Genomic DNA, 26689 nt, shown 5'->3' with positions numbered 1-26689 from the left:
AACAGTCAAAGCAATCTTTAGAAAGAACAAGACTGGAGGCATCACACTTCCTGATTTCAAACTATATTATAAAGCTATAGTAATCAAAACAGTATGGTATTTGGCATAGAAACAGATACAGAGACCAATGGAACAGAATAGAGAGCCCAGGAATAAATGGTCAGTTAATTAAGGAGCCAAGAATGTAAAATGGAGAAAGAACAGTCTCTTAAATGGTGTTGGGAAAACTGGATAGACACATGAAAAAGAAAGAAATTAGACCCCTATCTTACACTATACACAAAAATATTAACTCAAAATGGATTAGAGACTTGAATGTAAGACCTAAACTTACTGTGGTGATCATTTTGCAATATATACATATATCAAATCACTATGTTGTACACCTAAACTAATACAGCGCTATATGTCAACAAATACAATGCTATATGTCAATTGTATCTCAATAAAACTGGAAAAATCATACTGTTAAAAAATATTTAATGATGTGGGACAATGTTGATGACATTTAATTAAATTAGAAAAGGAGATTACAAAATAATGCTACTGTATGATCTCAGAATTACAAAAGAGATGTATATAGATCTATGGATCTGAAATGTTAATAAGTGGTTATTTCTAGATTTGGGGATCATGGTTGACTTTTATTCTTTGTATTTTTTTCCTGTTTTTACAATGCACATATATTTCTTTGGTAGTCAGGAACAATATTGTTAAAAACAAATAGAATGAAATCTTTACAGCACCAAAAACAAAAACAAAAACAAAAAAAGGAAACAGAATTAAGTTTATAGGCCTGAATTGTAACATTCAGGGCCCCAGGGAAAACCAAACATTTGCTGCCAGTGCACATATAACCTTGTCAGATCCTAATACTCCAAAATCCATATAATCTTCAAGTTATTAATTTTTCCTAATGTTCAACATTTTATATAACCATATCTTTCTTTATCTGGCTTAACGAACATAGAACATTTACAATAAAAAGTAGTATGTCTTAAATTTCTAGAAATTTAAAAAATTACTATATCTGTGCTATTCATTAATAACTGTATATATTTCTTTGTTGTATAACATATAATTATACATAATTTAGTTACTTATTAGGTTAGTAACTCTGAGCTACTAACATTTAGTTTTATATACTCTTTATCAAGGACAAATGAAAAGATGTACCAGGAAATAACAATCAAAATCCATTAGTGTTTTCTAATTAATGGGTTTTCTTGGGTAACAAAAGCTTTGTATAATTAACTTTCTACAAAGCATTATAAGAGACATAAAAAGAATTCCAAAAGCAACAGAATATATTCCTGCCTCTGCATATGCAAAATATATCATAATGTCACAACATATGTAAAGAAATTAAAAAGGGACAGTTTTTAAATTAAATTAAAATTAAATTAAATTAAGAAGAATAATATGGAACAAAGGATCAATTGGATACCCCAGGACCTATACTGACAATCCAAGAAATGCTCAGTCAACTCACAACATCTTTTGCATGTGTACATGGCACTTCACGAAGATATCTACAGACAGAGCACTGTGAAATGAGAACCCTGAAACATTCCTCAGTTTCATAAACCAGAGATGGACTTATTCCACTGACTCTTGTAGCATTAAAAACAAAGATAAAACTTGTCAGAAGATTAACAAAATATTGATTTCTAGATATATAAAATAAATATACTTAAATAAAATACAAATTTAAAAATCATTAAGAGTTTATGAAGCAACTAATACAACTATTACACATCCACATTCATGAACATGATACCACAGGTTCTGGGTCTACAGCCTATGCATCTGGCATTCTCTCCCCTTCTACTAATCCAACAAAATTGCAAGGAATACTTTTCCAAGTTATAAGGGGGCAAAAGTCTACCTTCAAGTTTGGGGTTTTATTTGGCACTAGAATTCAGCACACCCACTAGTTCTTTTTTTTTCCATCTAGTTTCTATCACACCTCCTCAGCAAAGACTGGATCTCACTCACGGAGCACTGCAACAACTCTGCATGCCTCAGTAAGAGAAGGATGGAAAAGCTGGTGAGAAATCAGAGACTGTTTCATAAGAAAGCACCAGGATGTGTTCTTAAATTAACCCTGAAGAAAATTTAAAAGAACAGAAATTATCTAGCCTGGCAAGAAACTAAGGAGCTGTTTAGACGATAATTCCCAAATGTGGAAGAGCACTTAGAAAATGGTAAATGATCCTTTTAACCACATTCTATACTCACTACCACTGCCTTAATTCAGGCCACCATCACTGCACCTCTGACTTGTACAAGCACCTCCTGTTTCTGACCCTAGTTTTAACCCTTTCCAATCTACTCTCTACCCCACTGCCAGAGTTATCTTTCTGAAAGGTAGTTCTGATTACTTCGCTGCCTGGCTCCTATACTTCCACTGCTCCCCACTACCTCAAGGCAGAGTCATCACGCTATACTCTTAATTGCCTGTTTGTCTTATCTTTGGATTTTTTTTTTTTTACATCCCTGTCATGAACTCACAGAAGTTCCACGAGAATGGTCAGTTTCAGATTCACAGCTATGTATTCCTGGCTCTATAATCCCCTGCATAGTGGGTACACCCATACTTTTTGAATTAATGAGTGCATTAAGGTCCTCAAGCTGAAAAATATTTAACAAATTTAACAACAGAACAAACTGCCCAAGAAAAGTATCAGATGTTGCTTTTCCAAAGGTAATTTTAAAATACACATTTTTTTTTTCATGTCAAGAACAGTTTAAGCACAGATTAACCTGAAGGGATGGGAACAGGGCACGTAAGAACTAGATGTCCCTCAATCTATTTCAGACCTAATTTTAAAAAGAAGCAGGGATATCTGCTGCAGAGGAAGGAAGGGGTAGGAGGTGGTGGTGAGAGCTGATTTCAGACTACATCTGTAACCTGGCTGCTTCCTCTCAACTTCCGGTTACATCTGCCCCATGTGACGCCCTGGTAGACAGAAGAGGGCAGGAGGAGAGAAAACTGACGTGATTCATAGTTCTCGGAGTAGCTGCTTTCCTCTGTCACTACAGCTTCTGCAGAGATAGTTCTCGGAGTAGCTGCTTTCCTCTGTCACTACAGCTTCTGCAGAGACCACACCCAATCCTACTTCTGCTGTCCTCTGCTCTCAGTGGTTTCCAGTAAAACTGTTTACTTGCCTTTAGGTTTAGAGTGGCAATAGCTTCCTGCTATCGTCCTGGGTATGACCAGTCCCTGGGTATGTCAACAGCCTTTAATGGTTCCCATAACCTTTCCCATATTTCTTTGAACAGTCCCTTCATTAAAATCACTTCAAAATCCTAGCTGAGCACACTTCTGCTTCCTTCCTGGACACTTAAGAGTTTACGAATACAAACAAATAGATTAATGGTCTCTTAAGATCTTAATTTAACTGTTGATGTTTTTACCCTTCCAAACATCCTATTTTCTAGTGATTTCTTTCAGTACAATTTTATTTTAATGTAGCAGTTGTTTTTTTCCAATTTCATTCCCAGACTTTGTTTTACTCTTTATATTCTTTAAAGATTTACATCTAAGTAAGTGATTATCTCTGTAATTGGAACTACATCTTTGGATGTTAAAAAATGTGTTTGAATAGAAAATTTGCAATAGAAAAAAGTAGAAAGTCCTCCTACTACAACTAAAAAAACATTTCCAATGATGCATACAACGAAAAATTACTCAATGTTTTAAAAAGCTGAAAGCCAAATAGAAAACCAAGTACATATGTGTGTGTGTGTGTGTGTGTGTGTGTGTGTGTGTGTGTGTGTGTATAAATAAATGTTTGGTGTATATATTTATGCATGACTGGGACATTGTGCTGTACACCAGAAACTGACACGTTGTAATTGACTATCCTTCAATTAAAAAATAAAAATAAATATTTGGTAAATGACTGAATAATTGTGCATAGATTTTTAAATTATTTTAAATTTAATACAAAAGTTTAGCCTTATCAAGAGTAAATAAAAGTGTGTGGATGTCTGAAGCTTATATAATTGGGTTAAGGGGAGAACCTCTCTACGAAGGGAAAAAAAAGGCAGACCAAAAACAAGACTATGCAAATAAAATTAGGTATAAGGCCATGAAGTTTAAGTTTCATTAGCTTCAAGCTTAATCCACCTCTGGTTATAAAAACAAAATTCCTTTTTGTAATTCCTTCATCATTAAATTACAGATGGAATGTTCAATACTAATATTTAACGTGTATAAAAAGAGAAATTTTAAACTTACTAATGAAAATCTAAACTCTTACTTGATACCAAATTTCTGTTATTTCAGTGACATGTTTGCCCCTTTTATACAACAGCAAGATCACAATTATGTAATGGTATAACCACATTAGAAGCAAAATGAAGGGAGGTCATAATTAGTTGTTAACAACTGTATCTGATCCTGACTACTAAGACTGATAGCTTTTTAAATTTTTTTTCAAGAAGTGGCTGTGCTCTAGGTTAGAATTCAAAGAAAATAGCCAGAACTACATCAGGTGAGGAATTAAAATGGAACTCCGAGTAAGCTATCCCAGAAATGGCCAATCATAATTTAGTTAAAAGTGAAATCTAGCTTTGAACAAACTGAGTTAGATTCATTACCATTTCTGCAACTGAACATTCATCCAAAAGGCACCTTTCCTCTTTAGAGAAAACAAAATTGAGAGGTCTATTGAACTTATAATCACCATTTTACTTATTAAGAAATTATCTTAAAATAAGTACCTCTGTCAAATAAAAATAGATTCTAAAACAAGGAAACAGGCTTTTCTTATTTTGGCATTTAATTTCAAGTAGTCTTAGCTAATGTCATTCTTACTTATTGATCTCACTCCCTCCCACTGGAGGGAGTGGGAAGGGCAAGAAGGAAGAGAGGAAAAAGAGAAATCTTGGCTTCAAACAAAATATTCAGATTATGCTGAGACATAAAAACAAAAGTGGGCGTTAAAATGAGCCATGCTGTGCTGAAGATTATGCTGCATGCTGCTGGCCCTTTGGGTGGGTGTGTGAGACCTGGGCACTCGCTCTGAGCCTAGAGAATCCCCTCTTCTCCACAGGAACTTAGAGTAGCTTAAATACTGGCCAGCCTGTTCTACAGAATGGTGAGAAGTTTATTCCTTACAGTGGCTCTGAAACAACAGTGGAATGTAAAACAGGCACCGATGGAAAGAGAGAAATCAAGCTGAGAGGGAGAACATCCTCTCTGGGATTTTGACACCTTCAAAAACTGGGACAAGATATTTTCCCTTCTTTCTCTTCACAACAACGGTATAATAGAGAGTGAATGGGGCAGGAAATGACAGCCCCATCTCCTCGGATGAGAGCCTTTGTTTCCATGATCATACACAGCTATAAAAATTGAGCTGTCAATATAGAAATAGAGTGGCCGAAAATAAAATACCCTTAGAAATACTGAACTGTAGCTGAAATCTTCTTTAAAAAGAAAAACACCTTTGTGCCAACCAAGTCTCACCCCCCTTGCCCAAAGATGAGTTAAGCCAAAAGAACAGACCATGCAAAACCTTTCTACGTTTTTAATGTAGTGAATTTCTGATGTTAAAATGGAGTAGCATAAAGGTGACAACCAAAAAAGCAGCTCTTGTAGTCTAATCTCTTAAAATCCACACCCTTTCACCTTGCATGTGTGGAAGAAGAAAGAGCAGAAGATAAAATCACTTCCACCTGGACCACTGCTTTTCTTTATCTGTTAAAGGCACGTATATCACTCCCATCAGAGGTTTCATTTTGACACTGCCATCTTGTAGCTTGTCATACTGCTCCAACATCTGGTTTCCACCTGCAGGACCAACTGGCAATATCAATCTTCCACCAGGCTTTAACTGGTCTATTAGCTGAAAGAAAAAGTAAAGCACATACACATCAAGTTATAGATTTTATATTAATAGTCATTTTATATCACTATAAACAACAGTCAGTGTCCATGGGCAGAAAGCAGAAATGTACTTCATTTAGTACATACATACTTTAATTATTAAACTTATTACTCAATTACCTACCTCCTCATTTACCTATCGACCTCCCCCATTACAGTACAACTTCTCTGACAACAGGGACTGTGTCTTACTCATCTTTCTGCCCTTATCATCTAACATAGTACCTGGTACGACGGCAATGCTCAAAGTGTGTGAGTTGAACCACATAATATAGAGCTATCCTCTTTGGGAAGGCCAAAGGCAAAGGAGAAAATTTCGATGGCTTTATGCCTGTTCTGAATCTTTGTGGTTTGGAGGGGAGGAGCGAAAGTACAGAAAATCAGCAAGGAATCCCTGCCCTATCATAGAATTTATCATAGCATCACTGAACCAAAGATAAGGGAGCCTTGGTTTTATGACTGAACTTAAGATTACTGGCACCATGACATAGTGAAGGACGATAGGACTGGAGTCCCTGCTGTGTTAGGACAAAGACGCCCCTGTTAATGAAGAACCGAAACTACTTAATGAAAGCCCCTCCAGTAAAAATTTTAAGCCCTATCCTACCATTTGAATGTAGCCTTACAGATCACCACTAACCGAAAGCAGTAAGGAAGAAACTTTACTTTGGACAGTATTATCCCAAGGAAGAGTGCCTTCAATTAAAATTTTGGTTGTCAGCAAGTCTTATTTTTTCCTTTTTAATTTTTCTAAATGCCAAAGTTTTTAATGAAAAATAGCAGACTTCTTCCCCCTACTTCAATCTTGCTCCCTAAATCCAGTCATTTAAAATACTTTTTGCTGTGTCTTTTTGTAGTGCTTAATTCTGAAGCATGTCTTCTATTTTTTTTATTGAGATACAATTGACATATAAACATTGTATTAGTTTTAGGTTTTATAACATAATGACTTGATATATGTGTATATTGCAAAATGATTACAATAAGTTTAACCAACATCAACTATCACACATAATTTTTTCCTTGTGATAAAACAAACTTTTAAGATTTACTCTTGGTAACTTTCAATTATATAATATGGTACTGCTAACTATAGTCATTATGCTGTATAATATTTCCTTTTTTATTTCAAATTACATGTTAGATCAGGACTGAATTATCATAAACTGGGTTCTCATAAACAGTTGTCTCTTGGTATCCAAGGGTGATTGGTTCCAAAACCTTACCTCTGATACCAAAATCCACAGACCCTTAGTTCCTTTTATAAAATGGTGTAATATCTGTACATAACCTATATATCCCATATACTCTGTTTGTCTGTTTATGGGGGGAGGTAATTAGGTTTACATATTTAGTTTTAGAGGAGGTACTGGGGATTGAACCCAGGACCTTATGTGTGCTAAGCATGAGCCCTACCACTTGAGCTCTACCCTCCCCGCCCCCTTATCTCATATACTTTAAATCACCTCTAGACTACTTATTATACTACAATGCAAATATTATGTAAATAGTTGCCGAGTGCGACAAATTCAAGTTTTGCTTTTTGGAAATTCCTGAAGTTTTTTTCCTGAATATTTTTTATTTGTGATTGGTTGAATCCTTGAATGTGGAACCCCCAGATACAGAGGGCCAACTGTATTCTGTTTCTTTCCTCCATACCAACCAATATCATAATTTTTTATTGGAACCATTTTCAGTTATGACTGTGTAAAAATAATCCGCAGTTGAGCCAAAAGGCAACCGATGACGGTTTCCTTTCTTATGTAATAGTTGTTATCCTTGCAGTTAAAAACTGAAACTTTTTTTTCATTCACATTTTTTTGGTAACTGTTTCTAAATCTTTGTACCCACCCAACAGCTTCTTCATGAAATTTTCACACAGTCAAACCTATCTAATTAGTGTCTTCTTTTTTTCTTTTCTTTTTTTTGGGGTAGGCTCCCTTCTAGTACCTGCTCCAAATCTGGACTGGTTATTCTCCAGGCCCGCTGCATAGCTTTCATACTGGACTTCCCTTTGCAGTAATACGGGAGACTCTTACCATTTCTCTCCTGAACAAGATGTGCTACCTTCCTACATCCCATGGCTTCTTGTTTTAGGTTTTTCCTCTCTCTCTCTCCTCCCTCATTTTTTTGATGATATTATTAAAGCAATTCCTCCAGAAGTATTCAGTACATGGAAAGTGAAACAGTACCTGGGAATATTTCTAAAGAGAGGGACTGAGATTTGCAAGTCTAAAATTATCTTTACTGGATGTATTTAGCAATATGTGTGGGTACAGAATTCAAGATTGGAAATCACTCTCAATTCAAAATTGTGATGGTGTGCCTCTGACTTGTTCATTCTAATGCTGCTTTTCTAGTCTAATGCCTTTCTGATTACCAATCCTTAATGGATTATCTATTCTGTTTTTCTGGAGACTTTCAGAATATTCTCTTTATCCCTAATATTCTGAAATTTCACAATGATATTGTAGTTCTTTTCCCCCTCCCCCTTTTCAAAAAAAACTCGTTGTACTAGGCACTTAATAGAGCTTTTCAAACTGTAAAATCATGTCCTTCAGTTCTTAGAAATTTTCTTAGGGCTAAGGGCTTATTGTTCCTCATAAAGAATTTTAAGTAGCACCCCCTCCTTTCAGGCCAAAGCTTCATCTCTGATTTCCAAGGTCCTAATGCCTCTAATATCTAAGCTTTCTCTGAGTTTTGCAGAACGAATTGCTTCTGCATTGATACTCCCCTCTGCAGTCTCTTTGGTTCAACTTCCTCCACCCTTCTGGGTCACTTATTACGCCATCTGCTTTCTGTCTTCACACACTGTAGAGTTCAGGATTGCAAGTATAATCTCCTAGATAACTGAATATGGAGTTCATGTTTCTGTTTCTTGTTTTTCCACTTGTTTGGGGGGGATATCCAAAGGAGGCATAAACACCTTTTTTATCTTAAAACTGGAAAGCCCCTTCAGCATGTCTATCTTTAAATTTCATCAGATGTAAAGACTCCTATAATACTTGCAAGTGCTACTACAAGTGTTCAAATTCATATTGGGCTAAAGCCAGAAATGCCCTTCAAGATCATCTTAGGGTCTTAGTGGGGGGGAGATGAGACCTGCACCCAAGACCTTTCATTTAAACACAGTTCTATTTCAGTTTTTTGTTCCTACTAGGCTGCCAATATATATTTTTTTAAGTTTAAAAACCTACTGGTCATGTGTTCCTATGTGAAAATTCATTGAGTCATTCATTTATGACTTGTACACCTTTCTATATCATGTTAGTATTTCAATTAAAATGCGTTAGAACCACTGGTTTGCTTTTTATTTTTTTAAACAGGTAACGGGGCCAGAGAAAATAGGTGATTTTCCTAAAGTCATTCAGCAAATAAACAACAAGTCAATGACCAGAACAAATTTCTCAGCTTTCAGCTTCTCATAACTGTCTACACATACAAAAAAGAACACTTCCGGTTGGGGAGCAAATGAGGCTTGGCAGAAGACACAGGGTCACTTTTAGCCCCTTGTCATCTAGTCAAGAACCATGTAAAAATCATATGTAACAGAAACCTAAGCCAAAAGATTATCTGGGCTGACATAGTTTATCAGAGTCTTACTAAAGTGAAAAATTAATTTGATACTTAAATATTTCCTTGACTATGTAACACATATTACTGGAATATCTGCCCTCTCGCTGCAACTTTACAAACCCTATTATTCTTTTTTTTTTTCAATTGAAGTACAGTCAATTACAATGTGTCAATTTCTGGCGTAGAGCACAATGTCCCAGTTATGCATATACATACGTATATTCGTTTTCATATTTCAAATCCTACTATTCTTTAAGATTCAGTTCAAATTCCATTCTTGTATGAAGTCTCGACTATTCTATGCAAAATTCTCTCCCTCTCTTAACTCCTGCAGTACATATTGTCTTTTTCCTTCAGTATCTATCACATGTTAATGATATGCTATCATATCATTAATTTCCCTGATACATGTATGACACATCTCTTCTATAGCATAAAGTTCCTAAGATGTATGATAAATACTTCCTGGTGTTACCCATGTACCTAACATAGTCTTGCAAATTCTGATACTGAATAATACACCAAGTGATTATCAGGTCATGAACTCCAGAGGCATTTTCCCAATTCTACTGGTGTACTATTTTTTAGCTGGATCAAATTCTGCTCCAAATAAGATAGTCATGAGCTAGGGTTTAGTAATCTTCTTGTCATTTATATAATTGTTTGCATATAAAAAAACCTGCCTACCATATACAATTAAAATGCACATGTTTCAATTAAAAAAAGTTGAGCATCATTATTCACCTCCTAAAATAAGGAAGGAAAAAAAAAAGCATAATGTAACATAGGTGATATTTTGACCATCACCTAGAAGTCACTTCTCTATAAATCTTCTAGAGCTTTAGCTGGATAAAGCATATAAACACAGAAACAATTTCAACTCACTGCCTGGGGCACAACTGGGGCTGCAGCTCCTACATGAATAGCATCATAAGGTGCTTCTTCGGCATATCCCATTCTTCCATCCCCCACTGAAAGAGTAAGAAAATGCTTTAAAAATCTGTTCAGCTAGAACTACCCAATGTGAAGAATTACAGGAGATTTAAAGCAAGGAAAGAACAGATGTTTAAATAAATGATGCTGGGACAACTGGATATCCAAAGTAAAAATAGACACTTGGACCCCGAGCTCATATATACACAAAAATCAATGTCACAAAGATCAAAGATCTAAATGTGAAAAGCTAAAATGATAGTGCTCCTGAGAAAGAATATAGGGACATATCTTCATGTCTTCAGAGTAGCCTTAAACAGGATACAAAGCACTAGAAGAAATTGGTAAGTTTGACTACAGTGAAATTAAGAATTGCTATCTATCAAAAAAGTACCAATATAAGGCATGCCAGAGAGTGGGAGAAGAGATTTATAATATGTATAAATAGACAAAGGGCTAGTCTATAGAAGTCCTACAAATCAAAGAAAAATATAAATAACTTAATATCCGAATAGCCATTTCACAAAGAGGAAATCCAAATGGCCAAACATATGAAACGGCATTTAATCACTAGTTAATAGGAAAATACAAAATTAATATCACAGAGTTACTGCCATACGCTAAGAGGGCAACAAGAAAAATCTAGTAATACCAAGTACTGGTAGAGATGTGAAGCAACAGGAGCCCTAATACACTGCTGATAGAAATATAAGTTAGTTCAATCAGTTTAAAAAACAGTTTTTACAGTATCTATGGTCACTCTATGAACCTGCAACAACACTGCTAAAGAAGTGAGTGCCTGTATGATAAGTGTACCTATTATGCATCTGGACTTACGTATATTGTGAATATGCAGCATTGTGAATATCTCCAAATCAGAAACAATCCGAAATATTCATCCAGAGTAGGATTAATAAATGCATTCTGGTAATGTTCCTACAATGGAATGCTGTACCACAATGAAGATGAACCATATGCACAAAGAAGGATGAATCTTACAAACATAATATTGAATGAAAGAAGTCATTCATCATTCAACATATACTGTATGGTTCCATTTAGCTAAAGTTCAAGATTAAACATCATTTATGGAAGTGCAGTTAGGTAGGAAATGCATAAAAGTAATGATATGAGTCACTACTAGGGAAAAGGGAGGTAGTTACGATGAGGAAAAAGCCAGCAGAGGACTTGCAAGGTACCAATAATGTTCCATTTTTTGATCAGTGTGGTGATTAAATAGGTGTTTGCTAAGCTTCACATTTATGTTTTATGCATATTTTGATGTCTGTTATTTTTCACAATATACAATGTACTCACATGGAAATATTTCCATGTTTACTACTGAATGGAAAAAAAGCAAACTAAAGGACAATATGTAGGGTATGGTCAATTTAAAAACCAAGTGTGTGCAATTTATTCATATGTATATTTACATGTCTAGAAAACTTAAGAGGGAAGAAGAGGGGCTTTCTTTTCCATCTTACACATCTCTGCACTGCCTAAATTTTTTATATTCAACACTTGTTACTTTGATATTACTCCTTAAAAAGCAATGAAGAAAGAACTTAGCATGGCATTTTCTGAAATAGTTAACAATCATGTCACCCATGATCAAGACAGAGTCAGTGTAACATTTAGAGTAACTGTTCTTCTTACTTAGTACTTAAAAGTACATGTTTTAAAAAATGCAGCAATTAGCTCTGCGTATTATTTAGCTTGCATGGGATTTTTCTGAAAATAGAAACCCTCCAGAGAGGAAATTTTTGAAGTTTTCTGATACTCACCAACCAGCTGCACTCTCCCTGAAGACAAAAGCATTGGATCGTCCTTTCTGACATTATTTATTGAGTCATCTACTAGCTCTTTAATGTGGTCAATTCCTATGACTTTTCCACTAGATCCAACCTGGAAGTGAGAGAATAATTCAATAGTTCACTGTTCTAAATTTGTTTTTCAAAGTGTTTCTTTATCCAAAGTCATATTCTGCAATGAGAAATCAAGACAAATAAAAAGCTTAAGCCTCCAATTAGACTGTTAAACACTCAGTTTACTATAAATTATTTGTCAAGTACAAACTTCTCGACTATAACCTCAAATGAATAATGATATTTCAGTAATTAAGAAGCTAGAATAAATTACAAAAACTTCTAATACTAAGAAAATAGTATTTAATATTTAAATCCCATTTAAAAGTGTGACTTTAAATATAAAAATGTTACATAAAAATTTTTATAGGGATTTCTACACCTGATTCTACTCCCATATTTGGAAAATATAAAAATACTAAAAAGGTCCCAAGTATAAATATTAATTGTAAAATAAATTTAACACTATAAAGGCTCTGAAGTCAGACTACCTGGATTCACATATAAGTTTCACCACTTACTTATAACTGCATATCCTTGACAAGTTATTCTATCAATCAGATTCCTTAGTTGTAAAATGAGGATACCTCATAAACGATGTGAGTAGTAAATAAGAGAATACATGAAAAGTGTTCAAAACAGTGACTAGCACATGATAAATGTGTGAAAACCATTAATTAATACCATTTTTGAAAAGATAACACAGAAATCTAATGACTTTTTAAATTATTATGCCTCTGAAACCATAAATATGTTAGGTATAGAGAACAAGTCACTAATTAAATAGCATTCCTAGTATTTAATTATATCCCATTAGTGAGGGTTTAACTTATACAAAACAAGTCAAACAACAGAAAAGAAATATTTGAGTCCTTATTGTGTGCCAGGCACTGTTCTGGATGCTTAGGATACATCAATGAAAACAATTCAGACAAAATTCCCACCTCCCTGGAGCTTACATTCCGGTAGTCCGTCGATTATGTATTCATAGCAAAATAAATGGATTCTAGTCCAAAAAGGATCCATAAACCATAATTTAACTAGACCAGAACCTTCCAAGTTGGCCTCCAGGAAGAAGATTTCTCATAATCAACCTCATTTGATTATCTGAGCAGAGATGAACCTTTACTACAAGGTGCTTGAGTAGGCCTCCAGACTTACACTCTGGATAGTCATTTACTAGATAAAGACTCCGGTGATAAAATTTGAAGTATAAAGAACAAGGCATTTTCCTAAGTGCGTTTTTCTTAATGTAAAAAAAGCTCTCCTTCAATCCTGATAAACCTGTAGGAGTGTCTGGAAATCAGGCTTTATTATGTTCTGCTAGATGAGAACTGGGAAGAATGAAGTCTGGGAGCTACTGGTTGTCACTCTGCAATCACAGGAGCACATACGATAATGAAGCCAACAGAAGCCAACATGTGGAAGAAAGCAAAGTCAAACCAAGAACTGGAGAGAAACCCATTATCCATAACATCATCTCATCTTCTTCTGAATCCAGCCATACAAGAAGCCAGATATACCTCTAGACTTTTTCATTATATAAACCAAATAAATTTCTTTTTACTTCTGCCAGTTTGGACTCAATGGTCTGTCACTTCAACCAAAAAAAACCTAAGTGATACATATTCCAACTGCTATCTTAATAGAACTTATAAAGAAAGGAAGAAAAAACCCTTAAAACTGCTAGTGAAAAAAATATATAGCCAAATCACATAATATGCTTCTGTCAGGCCAGAATGGAAAACAAAGCTCTTACCATACGTGCAAAACATGCAGTAAGGATTCCACTTCCAGATCCTACATCAAGAGCTTTAGCTCCTTCATGCAATTGATCAAAGAGAAGTTCTAGTGCATACGCATGCTGCCAAAAGAAAACAAAGCAAGTATTCTTTTTTTTCAAGATTCTATAAAGTATACATACAATGGCATATAAATAAAGTTGCTAGCTTTATACCAATTTTCCTACTATTGTCATCTACCAAAACAATGAAAACATATTATATACTTATACACAGGAATTACATAAGAAAATTCTTGTTTGATTAAAATTCTTGCATTTAGATAAAGTGTTTCAGTAATTTTAGATCTCTAGTGTGTGAATTTTATAATTTAAATTCAAATTCAAAGTCAAAAGCTACAAAATGACTTACAATAAAAAGTCTCCAGCCTACCCCTGTGAGTCCACAACCAGTCTCACTTCCTGAGGGCAACCAGCAACCAGTGTTACCAGTTTCCTGCGATTTCTTCCAAATGTATTCATTTTATGTATATACTAGCAAATACATATGCATTTATAAATTTGTTAATCTTGAGGGAGCTTCCCTGTCAATACTTAAACAGTGTGTTCACTCTTTTTTATGGCTGAGGAGTATATTCTTCTATAAATACATTATAATAACCAATATGCCTAATGAGAGATATTTAAGTGGGCTTCAATCTTCTGTAACAAGAGATGAAATAATTTTAAAAGGTGTATCTGTAAGATAAATAATCTTTTTAATAATCTTGTAAAGTGTATCTGTAGGATAAATTCCTAGAAGTGGAATTAAGGGGTCCAAATGAACATGTTTGTTTACAGTATACATAAATTGTAAATCAAATAAAATCATGTTGGTTATGCTTTGGATCAAACCAAGAAATAAAGCCTTATCTACTCCATCCTCTTTATAAACTTACATTTCAGTGCTTTTCCAAAATATGAGGTTAGAACTAATAAATGTTATCTCAAAAGCTGTCCTTAAATGCCTGGTATGTTCATTATTAAAAATCATCAGAGCCAGTAGCAATAGCACATTCACTACCAGCTCTTGGTTGACAAAAATACACATCCATGAATCCACAGCGGTAATAAGTAAATACATTCTTTTATACATACATAAATGGAAAAAAGGGGGAAACTGTTTCCAACTGTTTCAAATATAGATGGAATGATGAACTTAGGTTGCTAGTTGGCAATTATTTCAGTAATAACTGATTCAGGTAAAAATCATAAATGGATGCTAAAACTGGTGAATTATCATTTGATGAGTAACAGGATATTTACATCATCTCAAAGTGTTTGCCCAAGACACATTAATTACAAAAGGGAAAAATAGTAACTTTACAGTGGAGTTCAGAAGTTTCTTGGTAGAGAAACCTGACTGACTAGAACTATGTTAATCAGATGATTAAAGTTAATATCAACAATAATGGGACACACTGTTATCACATGACATCTGCTAAAATACATCACTTATGGGATATTTCAGGCAAAAATGCACAACTCATATCTAATCATGAAGAAATATCAGACAAATCTAAATTGACAGGCAATCTATAAAATAACTGGCCTGTACTCATAAAAACTTTTGAGACCATGAGAAAAGACTGAAGGACTTTTCCAGATTAAAAAAGACTAAAAAGACATGACAATTGAATGAAATTTCTGACCTGCGATTTTCTTTTCCTATAAAGGACACTACTAGAACAACTGATATCTAAATAAGGTTTGTAAATTGGCTAACAATGTTGTATTGATGTTAATTTCCTGATTTTGAGGACTGTACTGTGATTATGTAACTGAATGCCCTATTTTTAAAGGTAAAGAGCATTCTGCCTGCAAATAACTCCCAAAGAGTTCATAAGATACATACATATTTATGAATTATGTGTGTGTGTGTATATATTTATATATATATATTTATGGAGAGAAATAGTGAAAGTAAATGATAAAGCAAATGCAGTAAAATGGTAACATTTGGGGAATATGGGTAAAAAGTATATGGGAATTTTTTGTACTATTCTTATAACATTTCTGTGAGTGTGAAATTATGTCAAAAATTTTTTTTAATTTTAATTATCAGGAACAGGTAATATTCAAAATGGAGAATAGAACAGAAACTCCTTATTCTGGAAAACTAATTTAGGTGATAAAAGCTAGAATACTGGTTACCTAGAAGATGGAGGTTGACCAAGAAAAGAAACCTTTCTGACTGAGGGAGCCTTCTAGGGTGCAGGAAATGTTCTGTATCTTGATGTGCATAGTGGTTACACATTTGTACACATGTAAACATTCATCAAGCCATACACTTAAGATTTGTGTACTTTATTGCATCTATATTATAATTTAACAAAAATGTTTTGAAATACTTTTATTCCAATCACTAAAAGTGGGTGATCAGATATTTGTGTATGATGTGATGCAACAAAAGAACCATTAGGAACTGTTCTTGAAAAGAAAAAAAAAAAAGAACAAGTTAAATACCACTAGGTAACATTTATCCATGTTTAGAATACGGGGACTTCTATAGGACAAATGAACAAGTTTTGTCAATAAATAAATGGCATTTTTAAAAAGAGGGACTGTTAAAATTAAGAGACTAAAAAGACTAAAAAGGTGCAATGGAAGGATCTTGCTTGGATCCTGATTTAAGCAAATTAACTGTAAAAGAATTTTTTGAAAAACCTGGCAAAATTTGAACACGGACTAGGTATAAGACAATATTAAGGAACTATGTTAGGTACGATATGGTATTGTAGTTGTGTTTTTAGTCTCTCAGATTTATACTAAAGTATTTAGGGGTGAAATAATATTACATTTGGGATTTGCTTTCAAATACTTCAGCAAAAGAGAAACAATTAGATAAAACAAAATTAACAAATTGTAATTACTGAAGTTGGGTGATGGCTATGTAAGGGTTCATTATACAATTCTACTTGCATGTGTGGTGTTGGAAATTTTTTCCATACTAAAAAGTTTTTTTTTAAAAAAGAAAGAAGTTAAGGCTATCTTTTCCCACAATAGCATAAAAAGAGAAGGCCACTGATAGATGCAGCCTCATATAACACAAGGATTTTCAAACCATGTTCTAGAAAGTCATTAAGGTTCCACAGAAATGTAGACTGGTGTGTTTGGGAAAAGAGTAATAGAGAAATGTCTAAATTTATCAATTTTTCATATAGACTTTTTTGCAAAGAGTTTCTTGCCTAATGAGTAAAAACCACTAGTACTATGAAAAAGAGCCCTGGATTAAATGTCCCGAGTACTAGATTCTACCAGTTCTGCATTCATTAGCCCCATGACATTTGAAATTATTTTTAGCTCTTTATTCCTCAGTTTCCATATCATTAAAATGGAGAGAAAAAAGTTGCTCTGATTCTGCCTTCTCCACAGAAGTACCATTGTAAACAGAAGTGATGAAGTATGGAAGTATGTCATAAACTCGAAAGGACTTACAAATAAAAGGTATAACATTTACATTAATGAAAATTCAACTATTACAGCACAATGACCTGATGCTGCTATTCTTCAAGGTACTTCAAAGTCATTTATACAGGCAAAATTAAATTAATCGACCTTTTACTTCCATTTAGTGTGTTTTTGATAAACTCTCTCTTAGGAAATCTCACATGTAACTGTCAGACAATCAGTGGCTTCACACTTTTGGTTAGAGAACAAAATGACTTGGTTAATAAAATATTCTGGTTACTCCCCTTTCCCTTTTCTCCTGCTATCCTGCCCCATCTGTTCCCTTTCTAAACAAGCCAATCCTAAAGCCACTGAGTTGGGCTGAGCAAGGTAGTTAGTTGCCCACGCCCAGGTGGCAGAGGGGGTAGCTACAGCGTCCAGGTAGAAGTGTCAGAGTCCAAGCAGGGTGAGGAGGGCATCTGTGTTTACATATGGGAGCAGATCCAAATAGGAGTCAGAATCCAAGCTAGATGAGGAAGCTTTCTGCACAACACGGTGGATCAGTGCCAGGTGTCAGACATAAATGGTGGAGAAGGTAGAGTAGGAGAGGGGTGGGGGGAAATTGGCTATATACCGTGGGATTGATGGAATAAATATATTAAGGAAAAAGGAACCAGGTTTCTCACTGTTAGAAAAGGTAGTTAAATATAAAAAGAGAGAAAATAAGAAACTATTAGATCTACAGTGGAGAAGGCTGGCAGACACCACCTTAATCAAGTGAGTATCAGCAGTAACGGGACAAGTCAAAACTGTACTCTGTCTGACACGATGTAATGAGAACCCAGCATCACTTCTGTGATAGTCCCACCAAAGAGGCATAACCTGAATGGAATCATGAGGGAACACTAGACAACCCAAACAGAAGGACATCAACAAAATAACTGGCCTGACTTCTTCAAAAGAATCAAGGCCATAAAAGTCAAAGAAAGGCTGAGGAACTGGTTCAGATCGCAGGAGACTAAAAGAGTAGTGATTCTGCACTGGATCCTTCTGCTATTGAGGACACCACAGGGACAACAGGAAAAATTTGAAAGGAGTTTGAACATTAGATGGTAGTAATGTATCAATGTTCATGTCCTGGTTTTGATGGCTATACTGTGGTTGTGTAGGAGAATGTCCTTTGTAGGAAATACACTACACTCTCAAGTAATTGAGGGTGATGGGGCATCATTTCAGGAATTTGCTTTCAAATGGAGTAAAGAAAGAAAGGTTCTTCATAGTGTACTTGCAAATTTTGTCTAAGTTTGAGATTGTTTCAAAATTTTTAAAACTCTAACCTATCTTTCTTTGATGTTTCAAAATGATACAGCAGGATACTAACTCTGAATTATTATGAACATCAACCAGTGGAACAAGAAAGTGTCAATTAATGAGGTTTCTATGAAACACACTGGATTAACTTTTACTGAGGAGACTGCTGGAGACATTTTATTTAGTCAAAGCTATTGCTTTTAGACAAGAGGCTTAGCCCAAAGGATGGAGTCTCTAATAACAGAGAGTTTGTGAACTTTTTTCAGGAAGAAGATCTGTAGCTTTTATCAGATTCTTAAAAATGATCTGGAGTCCCTGAAAAGTTTAATTTCCATTAATAAGTATCATATTTGTATGAAATAAAGAAATAAAGTAACTGGAAATACAATGAACACCCTTTCTCCCCATATAGTCACCAACTGCTTATATTGTACCATACTATATTACCAAACCATCTGAAAATATGCTGTAGACATCATAATACGACACTTCTAAATACTTTAGCATGTACCTGCCAAAACCAACAAACAAACTAGGACATCCTCCTTTGCAACCACACCACCATTACCACACTCAAGAAAATAATAAATTTAGTATCATCCAACATACACACCACACTCAAATTTCCTCAGCTGTCCCCCAAAACTCTTCTCTGTTTTCCCCTCAATCCATTCAAAGTTCATGCACTGCATTTGCCAGTCCAGAATATTCTCCCCGTACCTCTGTTTCACCTACCACTTTTCTTTGTTCATCAGAGTACTGGCTCCTTTTAAAAGTCCTGTCCAGTTGGCTGCCCTGCATAATAATTCACATTCTAGATGTGTCAATTTCCTCACAGATTCAGATCAAGGACCTTTAGCAAGAACACCACACAGGGCACCTCCCACTGCACCATATCAGGATGCACATAACATTGGGCTGTCTTACTGCTAAACTTGCCAAGCTTTACCACTCAGTAAACATGGTAACTACTAGATCACTCCATTTTCAAAGTATATTTTTCTCTTTATAATTAATAAGTAACATGTAGAATAATCATTCGAGACTACATGGATATCTTCCCCCAACAACATTCCTCTTAATGGTTTTAGATTAATTGATGATCTTTGCCTAATTCAATTATTATGTTGATGATTACAAAAAAAACTGATTTTTTTTTTTTTTTGAGCAGAGAAAGGTTTATTACAGGGCCAAGCAAGGAGAATGGGTGGCTCATCCTCGAAAAACCCAAACTCCACAAAAAAATGATTTTTAAAATTCTATTATTCCTTCCACATTTATTAATTGGTATTCTCCTGTTTTTCATTTTTTTCTTGCCTTGTTTTCTTTTTTTTTTCAATCTCTATTGACTCTTGGATTTTTGTTTCTGAATTCACTGTGTTACAATCCATTATGTTCACTATCTATCATTTTTTGATTCTCAAATTGTCTCCCATTTGGCTTCTGGGAGTCTCTTCAAACCTGCTCTCCTATGTCCTCCTGACATTATCCCCATTAGCCTTTGAGTACTTCTTCACTTTCTGAAATTTAGTCACTTTTCCATGAAGCTCTAGTCTCTTTCAGTGAGAAATGGTATTTGGGATTCAATATCTGGAGGCTAAGTATGCTCCCTACTACCAGGATGCCATTTCACATTTTTCTATAATTAAGACTTTGGAAAATATTCTAAATCTGTGACTTTGAGGTTCAATAAACACAGTTATAGAAATGGTCAATAAGCACATGAAAAGATGTTCAACATCATTATTATTAGGGAAATGCAAATCAAAGACACAATGAGACTCACTTCGTAGCTACAAGGATGGACAAAATAAATAAAACATACAAGTGTTGAGGAGGAAGTGGAGAAAGTAGAACCTTCACATATTGTTGGTGGGACTGTAAAATAGTGTAGCCACCTTGGAAGTTCCTCAAAATATTAAACATAGAATTACTGTATGATCCAGCAAATTCTACTCCTAAGTATATACCTAAGAGAACTGAAAATATATGCACTACATGAAAACCTATATATTAATGTTCATAATAGCATTTTTCATAGCAGCTAGAAAGTGGGAACAATCCAAATGCCCATCAACTGATGAATAAACAAAATGTGGTATATCCATACAATGAACTATTACCTGGCAATAAAAAGAAATGAAGTACACATGCTACAACATAGATAAACCTTGAAAATATTGTGCAAAATATAAAAAGCCAGTCACAAAAGGCTATATATTGTATTATTCTATTTATGTAAAATGCCCAGAATAGACACAGAAACAAAAAGTAGATTACTAGTTGCCAGGATCTGGGCAGAATGAGAGATGGAACTAACTGCTAATGGGTACAGAGTTTCTTTCTGAAGTGATGAAAATGTTCTGAAATTAGATGGTGGTAATGTTTGTATAACTTTGAATAGATTAAAAACCACAAACTATGTACTTTAAAAAGGTAAATCATATCTTAATAAAGCTATTATTTTTGTTTAAAAATGCACCCTTTGCCATGGAGTTACAGCTATGTTTCATTTGGCAGTGAACTGAACACTCAGCACCAAACTTCAAGGAAAAAAAAGAAAACTGACACTGTATTTATCTGAAAACATACCCGTCTGGGTAATTTCCCAAACATATTGGGTACCAATTCTCTAAAACAGCTATTAGGATTAAATGAACACATAAATCTTTCATTTTAAGGAGTTCAAACTGTGTGCAGGGATCTTAAGAATACATTTTTTTTTGGTTAATTATTAATTTCTTCGAATAGGTAATGTATACAAAAGCCATTCCTATCCTAAAGCAAAAAAAAAAAAAAAGAAGAAGAAGAAGAAGAAAAAAAAGAACCTGATAATATACAGAAGGTATACAATGATAAGCAGATCTCACCTCCACTCCTATGCCTCCAATCATCTAATTCCCTACTTTAGAAGAAATCATTTTTATTTTTCACACTTATAGGAAGTTATGTATGTGTATTTATTTGATTGTTTTATATTACAGAATACTCTAAAAATTCTTCTGCATTCCACTTTTATGATACTTCTTGAAGAATCTTGCCAAATTCGTATTTACAGAGCTTCTTCATTTCAGTTTCACAGTAATTCACTGTACAGATATACCACAATTTATTAACCATCCACTATTAGTGGACTAGTAATGATTACTGGGTTTTTTTGCTATTATAAATAATGTGCCAGTGAATGTCTTTAGTCATTTTGCCCTTGTGCAAATATATTATGGGATAAATATCTTGAAATAAAACTGAGAGCCTAAGGTATATTTATTTCACACTTTATAGCTACTGCCAAACTGCCTTCCAAAAACACTATCAATTTACTCTCGACCAAAAAAAAATATGTTGACTTTCAGTTTCCTTTTTGTAATACAAAGTTACAAATTTTTTATTTCTAATGATAGGGAAAAAATGGTACTTCACTGTAATGCTAATTTGCAGTTGACTTAATCTAAGTGAAGATGACAACTTTTCATCTGTTTAAATGCCAATGTCAATGTATTTCTTTCTCTATGGATTATCATTCTTGTACTTTATCCATTTTCTTTTGGGTTTACTGATATTTTACTTCTTAATTTATAGGATACACACATACATATATATACTCCATATACATATATATATGGAAATTTGCCCTATACTGTCATATGCATTTCAAATATTTCCCTCAGTTTTTCTTCTTTGAATTTGCTTGTAATATTTTCTCTCTGCAGAAATCCCAGATTTTTATGTTACAAAATATATTAGGTCTTTTAATGGCTTCTGGGTCTTTGGTTACGTTTTAAAGTCATTTCTATTCAACATTTATAAATAATTTTCCTATTTTTTCTTCTAGCATAATGATCAGTTCATTATGAATTTATGCGCAGAATTTATCTTAGTGTAAAGAAGACTTTAAGTTTAAATAAGAATTTCTCCAACTCCAAATACTTGCAGAGAATCAGGAAAGCTACTGTTCTTTTCACCAAAAACCAACAGAGCACTTATTTAAATAACTGACATTTAAAACCCAAGAAAACTCGCAACAGATAAAAAGTGCAAACTTAAAACAGGTCGTTCTCAAAATTATACAGCTAGACATAGCTACTATACTCGACCAGTACCTAATGAATATGAAACAATATTACACTTGCGATTTCTTTAATATGTTCATTATATTATTTAAAATATTCTCTCCCTTAATTAACTCATCACTAAATAAATAACCTTTTATATCCAACTTTACATGATCAGATTAGATACTAATGACAACCACCAAAAACTTTAATGACAGCTTCTACCAAAAAGAATTCCTTCTATACACCTTGTATTAAGAATAAGATGCTTGTTACCAATTTCTATAATTCAGATGATAAAACCGATATGCTTAGAAGTTTAAAATGTTCTTTAAACCTTTTTTACCGAAGAAAACAGTCTTAGAGGAAAAATGTGATTCATTTGTACCCAAATGACCAAAGTTAACTTACCATATGTGGAGCACTGATTGTTGCTTGGAACCCTGCAAAAGAAGAGAACTACTGATACATTCAGCTGCAAAAACATATGAAGTACTCCGTGTAATTCCTTTTCTAACATCCATAAGTTATTTTTCTTTTTTTATTTTCTTTTCATAAGTTATTTTTCATAATAATTATTTTTATGATCTCAAGAAAATAACACTTTGATTTTGTACTTTAGAGTACTGTCATTACACAGTTACAATTAGAGAATACAATCATGCCAAAGGCTCGTGTACTCATCTAACAGAACAGCCCCACTATTTCCAAAAATGTCTTCTCCTATATAGTTAGCTAAAAAAGGAAGAAGTTCATTAAGTTGAGTTGACAAATTTGTGATGTTTTGTCTTCAGATTTATAAAAAGTAAGCTTCCACATATCACTGAGTATGCAAAATCTTCACAAAATTAAATTGTTTCATATTTTTGGCACCTTTAAAAATTAGAACAACTGGCACTCAGAGCAGCTTGAGATTAATGAACTACTTCAACTTACTCTCTATACTATCACCTGATGTTAATTTATACAATCTTTTCTTAGTTTCTAGCTTTTAGTTTTTTCTTCCAGTGTTGCTCTCTCAAAGCTTATATACCTGCTTCTGCATCTGAAGCAATTTTCACTGAGCGGTGGTAGCAGGTGCCTTCGGGGTTCAGAAGCTCCCCAGGATCTTCTCTGCTGACTGTTAAAGTGCTTCAAAAGAAGACAGCATGGCTGCTGGCCGACAGAATCCTGAGGCACCTCTAAGCCTCAAAGACGCCCACTGCCAAGGCTCAGCAGTTCAGCAAAACCTGCTTCAGGAGAAGGACTTAAATACAGAACTTTCTAAAAACAAGCACAAACCAAAAAATTGAGGGCAAGAGAAGCAGGGAAGTCAGTAATAACTTACTTACACATTCTCTTTAATGTTGATTTTAAAAACTGATGCTAATGCAAAAAAACCTTAGTCAACATTAAGAACCCTAAAAGAAAACTCAGCACGCAGCTTAAACTCTAAGTTCTCATTAAAAGTATATTTTAAGAAAAATTTTATAAAATTCTTATATATATATCACATAGTGTTTAAGAAAATAGAAAAGACACTTCATATACAACATTTTATTTAAATGGTTTGGATTATGAAACTTACTAAGACATAAAATTCAAATTAGTGAGGTAATAATAGATACATACCTGTGTCCCACTCTATTTTTATTTACAAAAATTATAGAGTAAATGAGTAAAACTTGTGACATTTTCAGAAACTCAACTCTTACCTATTGATTGTGGAGAATCCATATAGGGGTTACATTTTGCATAGTGGGAGCGGTCTGTGGCCAGCATTACTTCAAATACTTTATCTGTCTTGATGATTCCATTTTCTGAAATGAATGAAGCAATATTTTAAGGTGGGAGTGGCATGATCCAATGCATTTAAGAATAATTACTCTGACTACACTACAGAGACTAGGCTGGAAAAGAGCAAGTCTGAAAGCTGCTGCAATGGCCCAGGTAATCACAACTTGGTCTTTAATAATGACAGCAAGGATGAAGAAAAGTAGAAGGATTTGAGTTATATTTAGTAGGTAATGTATACCTGACTGACTAGGTGTGGAGGTGGGAGGGGAGTAATGGTTGGGATGCTGATGTCATAAACAGATCTGAGAAATCCTAGAGAAGGATCAAAGCTAAGAAGGAAAAGGGTAAGTTATTTATTCAATTAAGGGCTATGGACCATACACATTGAGATATTCAGTGGTCAGTTGGACACATGGATCTGGGGCTCAGGAAAATGATCTAGGATAGAGACATAGATTTCTAGTTGTATAGATGGCAAATGAAGCAATGGAAGTGAACTAAAGTGCCCAGGGAAGAATATGCAGCAAAGAAAAGCAAAAGTGAACATTTAAGAGAACTGCAAAGGAAGTGGAGCCTTCAAAGTTTATGACAAGGAGCAGCCACAGAGATAGATGAAAATCAAGCAGATATACTGTTACAGAGGCCAAGAGAAACAAATTTTTCAAGAAGGAAAGCAAGGTCTATATGCTCTTCCCTCAGTGTTCATGAGAGATTGGTTCCAGGACCCCAGCAGATAACAATATCTGTGGATGCTCAAGTATCTTATCTAAAATGGTGCAGTATTTGCGTATAACCTATGCATATTCTTCTGTATACTTTAAATCATCTTTAGATTACTTATAACACCTAATTCAATTTAAATGCTATGCAAATAATTGCCAGACATGCAACAAATTCAAATTTTGCTTTTCTGAAATTTTCTGGGATTTTTTTCCCAAATATTTTCAGTAGACAGTTGGTTGAACCCATGGAGACAGAACCTGGAGATATAGAGGGCTGATTGTATATATTTGGCTCCCCAACTATCAATTTTTTGATAAAGCCCTTATTAACTCATTATGTTTACTGACTATCTAACACATACTAGACACAGTGCTACATGTTTAGGATAAAAATAAACACAACACCATAGTTCTTGTCCTTACCTAAAATCTGTAAGATTAAATTACAAACTTGATTTTAACAATCCAGAAATCAATTATGTAAACCAAAACATGCTTTGCTTAATTTGGTTACATTATGAACAACTATTTTTTTTCAGATTTCTTTTTTTTAAATTAGGTATAATTGAAACACATTATATTAATGTCATGTATACAACATGATTCAATATTTGTATATACTGCAAAATGATCACCACAATAAGTTGAGTTAACATCCATTACCATATAGTTATAGAATTTTTTTTCTTGCAATGAGAATTTGTAAGATGTACCCTCTTAGCAACTTTCACATATGTAATACAGTATTATTAACTATACTGGCCATACTGTACATCCCCATGAAACTTACTTTATAACTGGCAGTTTGTATCTTTTGATCACCTTCACCCATTTTGCACCCCACCCACCTCTGACAACCACTCATCTGTCTCTGTATCTATGAGCTTGGTTTTTTGTTTATTTTTTTAGACTCCACATGTAAGTCAGATCATACAGCATTTGTCTTTCTCTGTCTGCCTTATTTCACTTAGCATAGTATCTCCAAGATCCATTCATACTACAAACGAAAAAAGTTCACTCTTTTTAACGGATAAATAATACTCCATTGTGTGTGTTTTACACACACACACACACACACACACACACACACACACACACACCCCACAACATCAATCTATTCATTCATGGATGGACATTTAGGTTGTTTCCACTGTAAATAATACTATAATGAACATATGAGGGTGCATATATCTTTTCAAATCAGTGTTTTTGTTTTCTTTGGATAAATACCCAGAAATGGAATTGCTGGATCATATGGTGGTAGTATTTTTAATTTTCTGACGAACTTCCAAACCTCCACTGTTTTCCAAAGTGGCTACAACAATTTACATTCTCACCATAGTGCACAAGGGTTCCCTTCTCTCCACAGCCTTGCAAATACTTAT

At 34.2% G+C, this 26689-nt stretch overlaps 2 protein-coding genes across 6 annotated transcripts in view; one reads left to right on the top strand and one right to left on the bottom strand.

Annotated features, from left to right (window-relative positions):
- LRP11 (LDL receptor related protein 11) overlaps positions 1–3051 on the top strand; it is a 48241-nt gene extending 45190 nt beyond the window's left edge. For both annotated transcript variants that reach the window (XM_032485137.1, XM_032485133.1), the window contains one exon: positions 1958–3051. In XM_032485137.1, the coding sequence (XP_032341028.1) occupies positions 1958–2031 (74 nt within the window). In that variant the 3' untranslated portion in view covers positions 2032–3051. The remainder of the gene's footprint in view (positions 1–1957) is intronic.
- The window catches only part of PCMT1 (protein-L-isoaspartate (D-aspartate) O-methyltransferase), a 43713-nt gene that overhangs the window by 3775 nt on the left and 13249 nt on the right, over positions 1–26689 (bottom strand). For 2 of the 4 annotated variants that reach the window (XR_001366123.2, XM_006185449.2), the window contains exons 2-7: positions 24501–24605; positions 23218–23249; positions 14033–14137; positions 12193–12313; positions 10361–10446; positions 5689–5858 (exon numbers count right to left, since the gene is read on the bottom strand). Coding sequence is in view for 2 of the 4 variants with exons in the window: in XM_006185449.2 (XP_006185511.2) it covers positions 5689–5858; positions 10361–10446; positions 12193–12313; positions 14033–14137; positions 23218–23249; positions 24501–24605 (619 nt within the window). In the remaining 2 variants the exon portion in view is untranslated. Of the gene's footprint in view, positions 1–5641; positions 5859–10360; positions 10447–12192; positions 12314–14032; positions 14138–23217; positions 23250–24500; positions 24606–26689 lie in introns of all 4 variants that reach the window. The other 2 variants (XR_004322056.1, XM_006185450.2) reach the window with 1 other exon arrangement.

Source organism: Camelus ferus, chromosome 8 (genome assembly GCF_009834535.1).
Source record: "Camelus ferus isolate YT-003-E chromosome 8, BCGSAC_Cfer_1.0, whole genome shotgun sequence".
NCBI lineage: Eukaryota > Metazoa > Chordata > Mammalia > Artiodactyla > Camelidae > Camelus > Camelus ferus.
The sequence above is the reverse complement of the archived record's forward strand: the minus strand, read 5'-3'. Positions and strand labels throughout refer to the sequence as shown.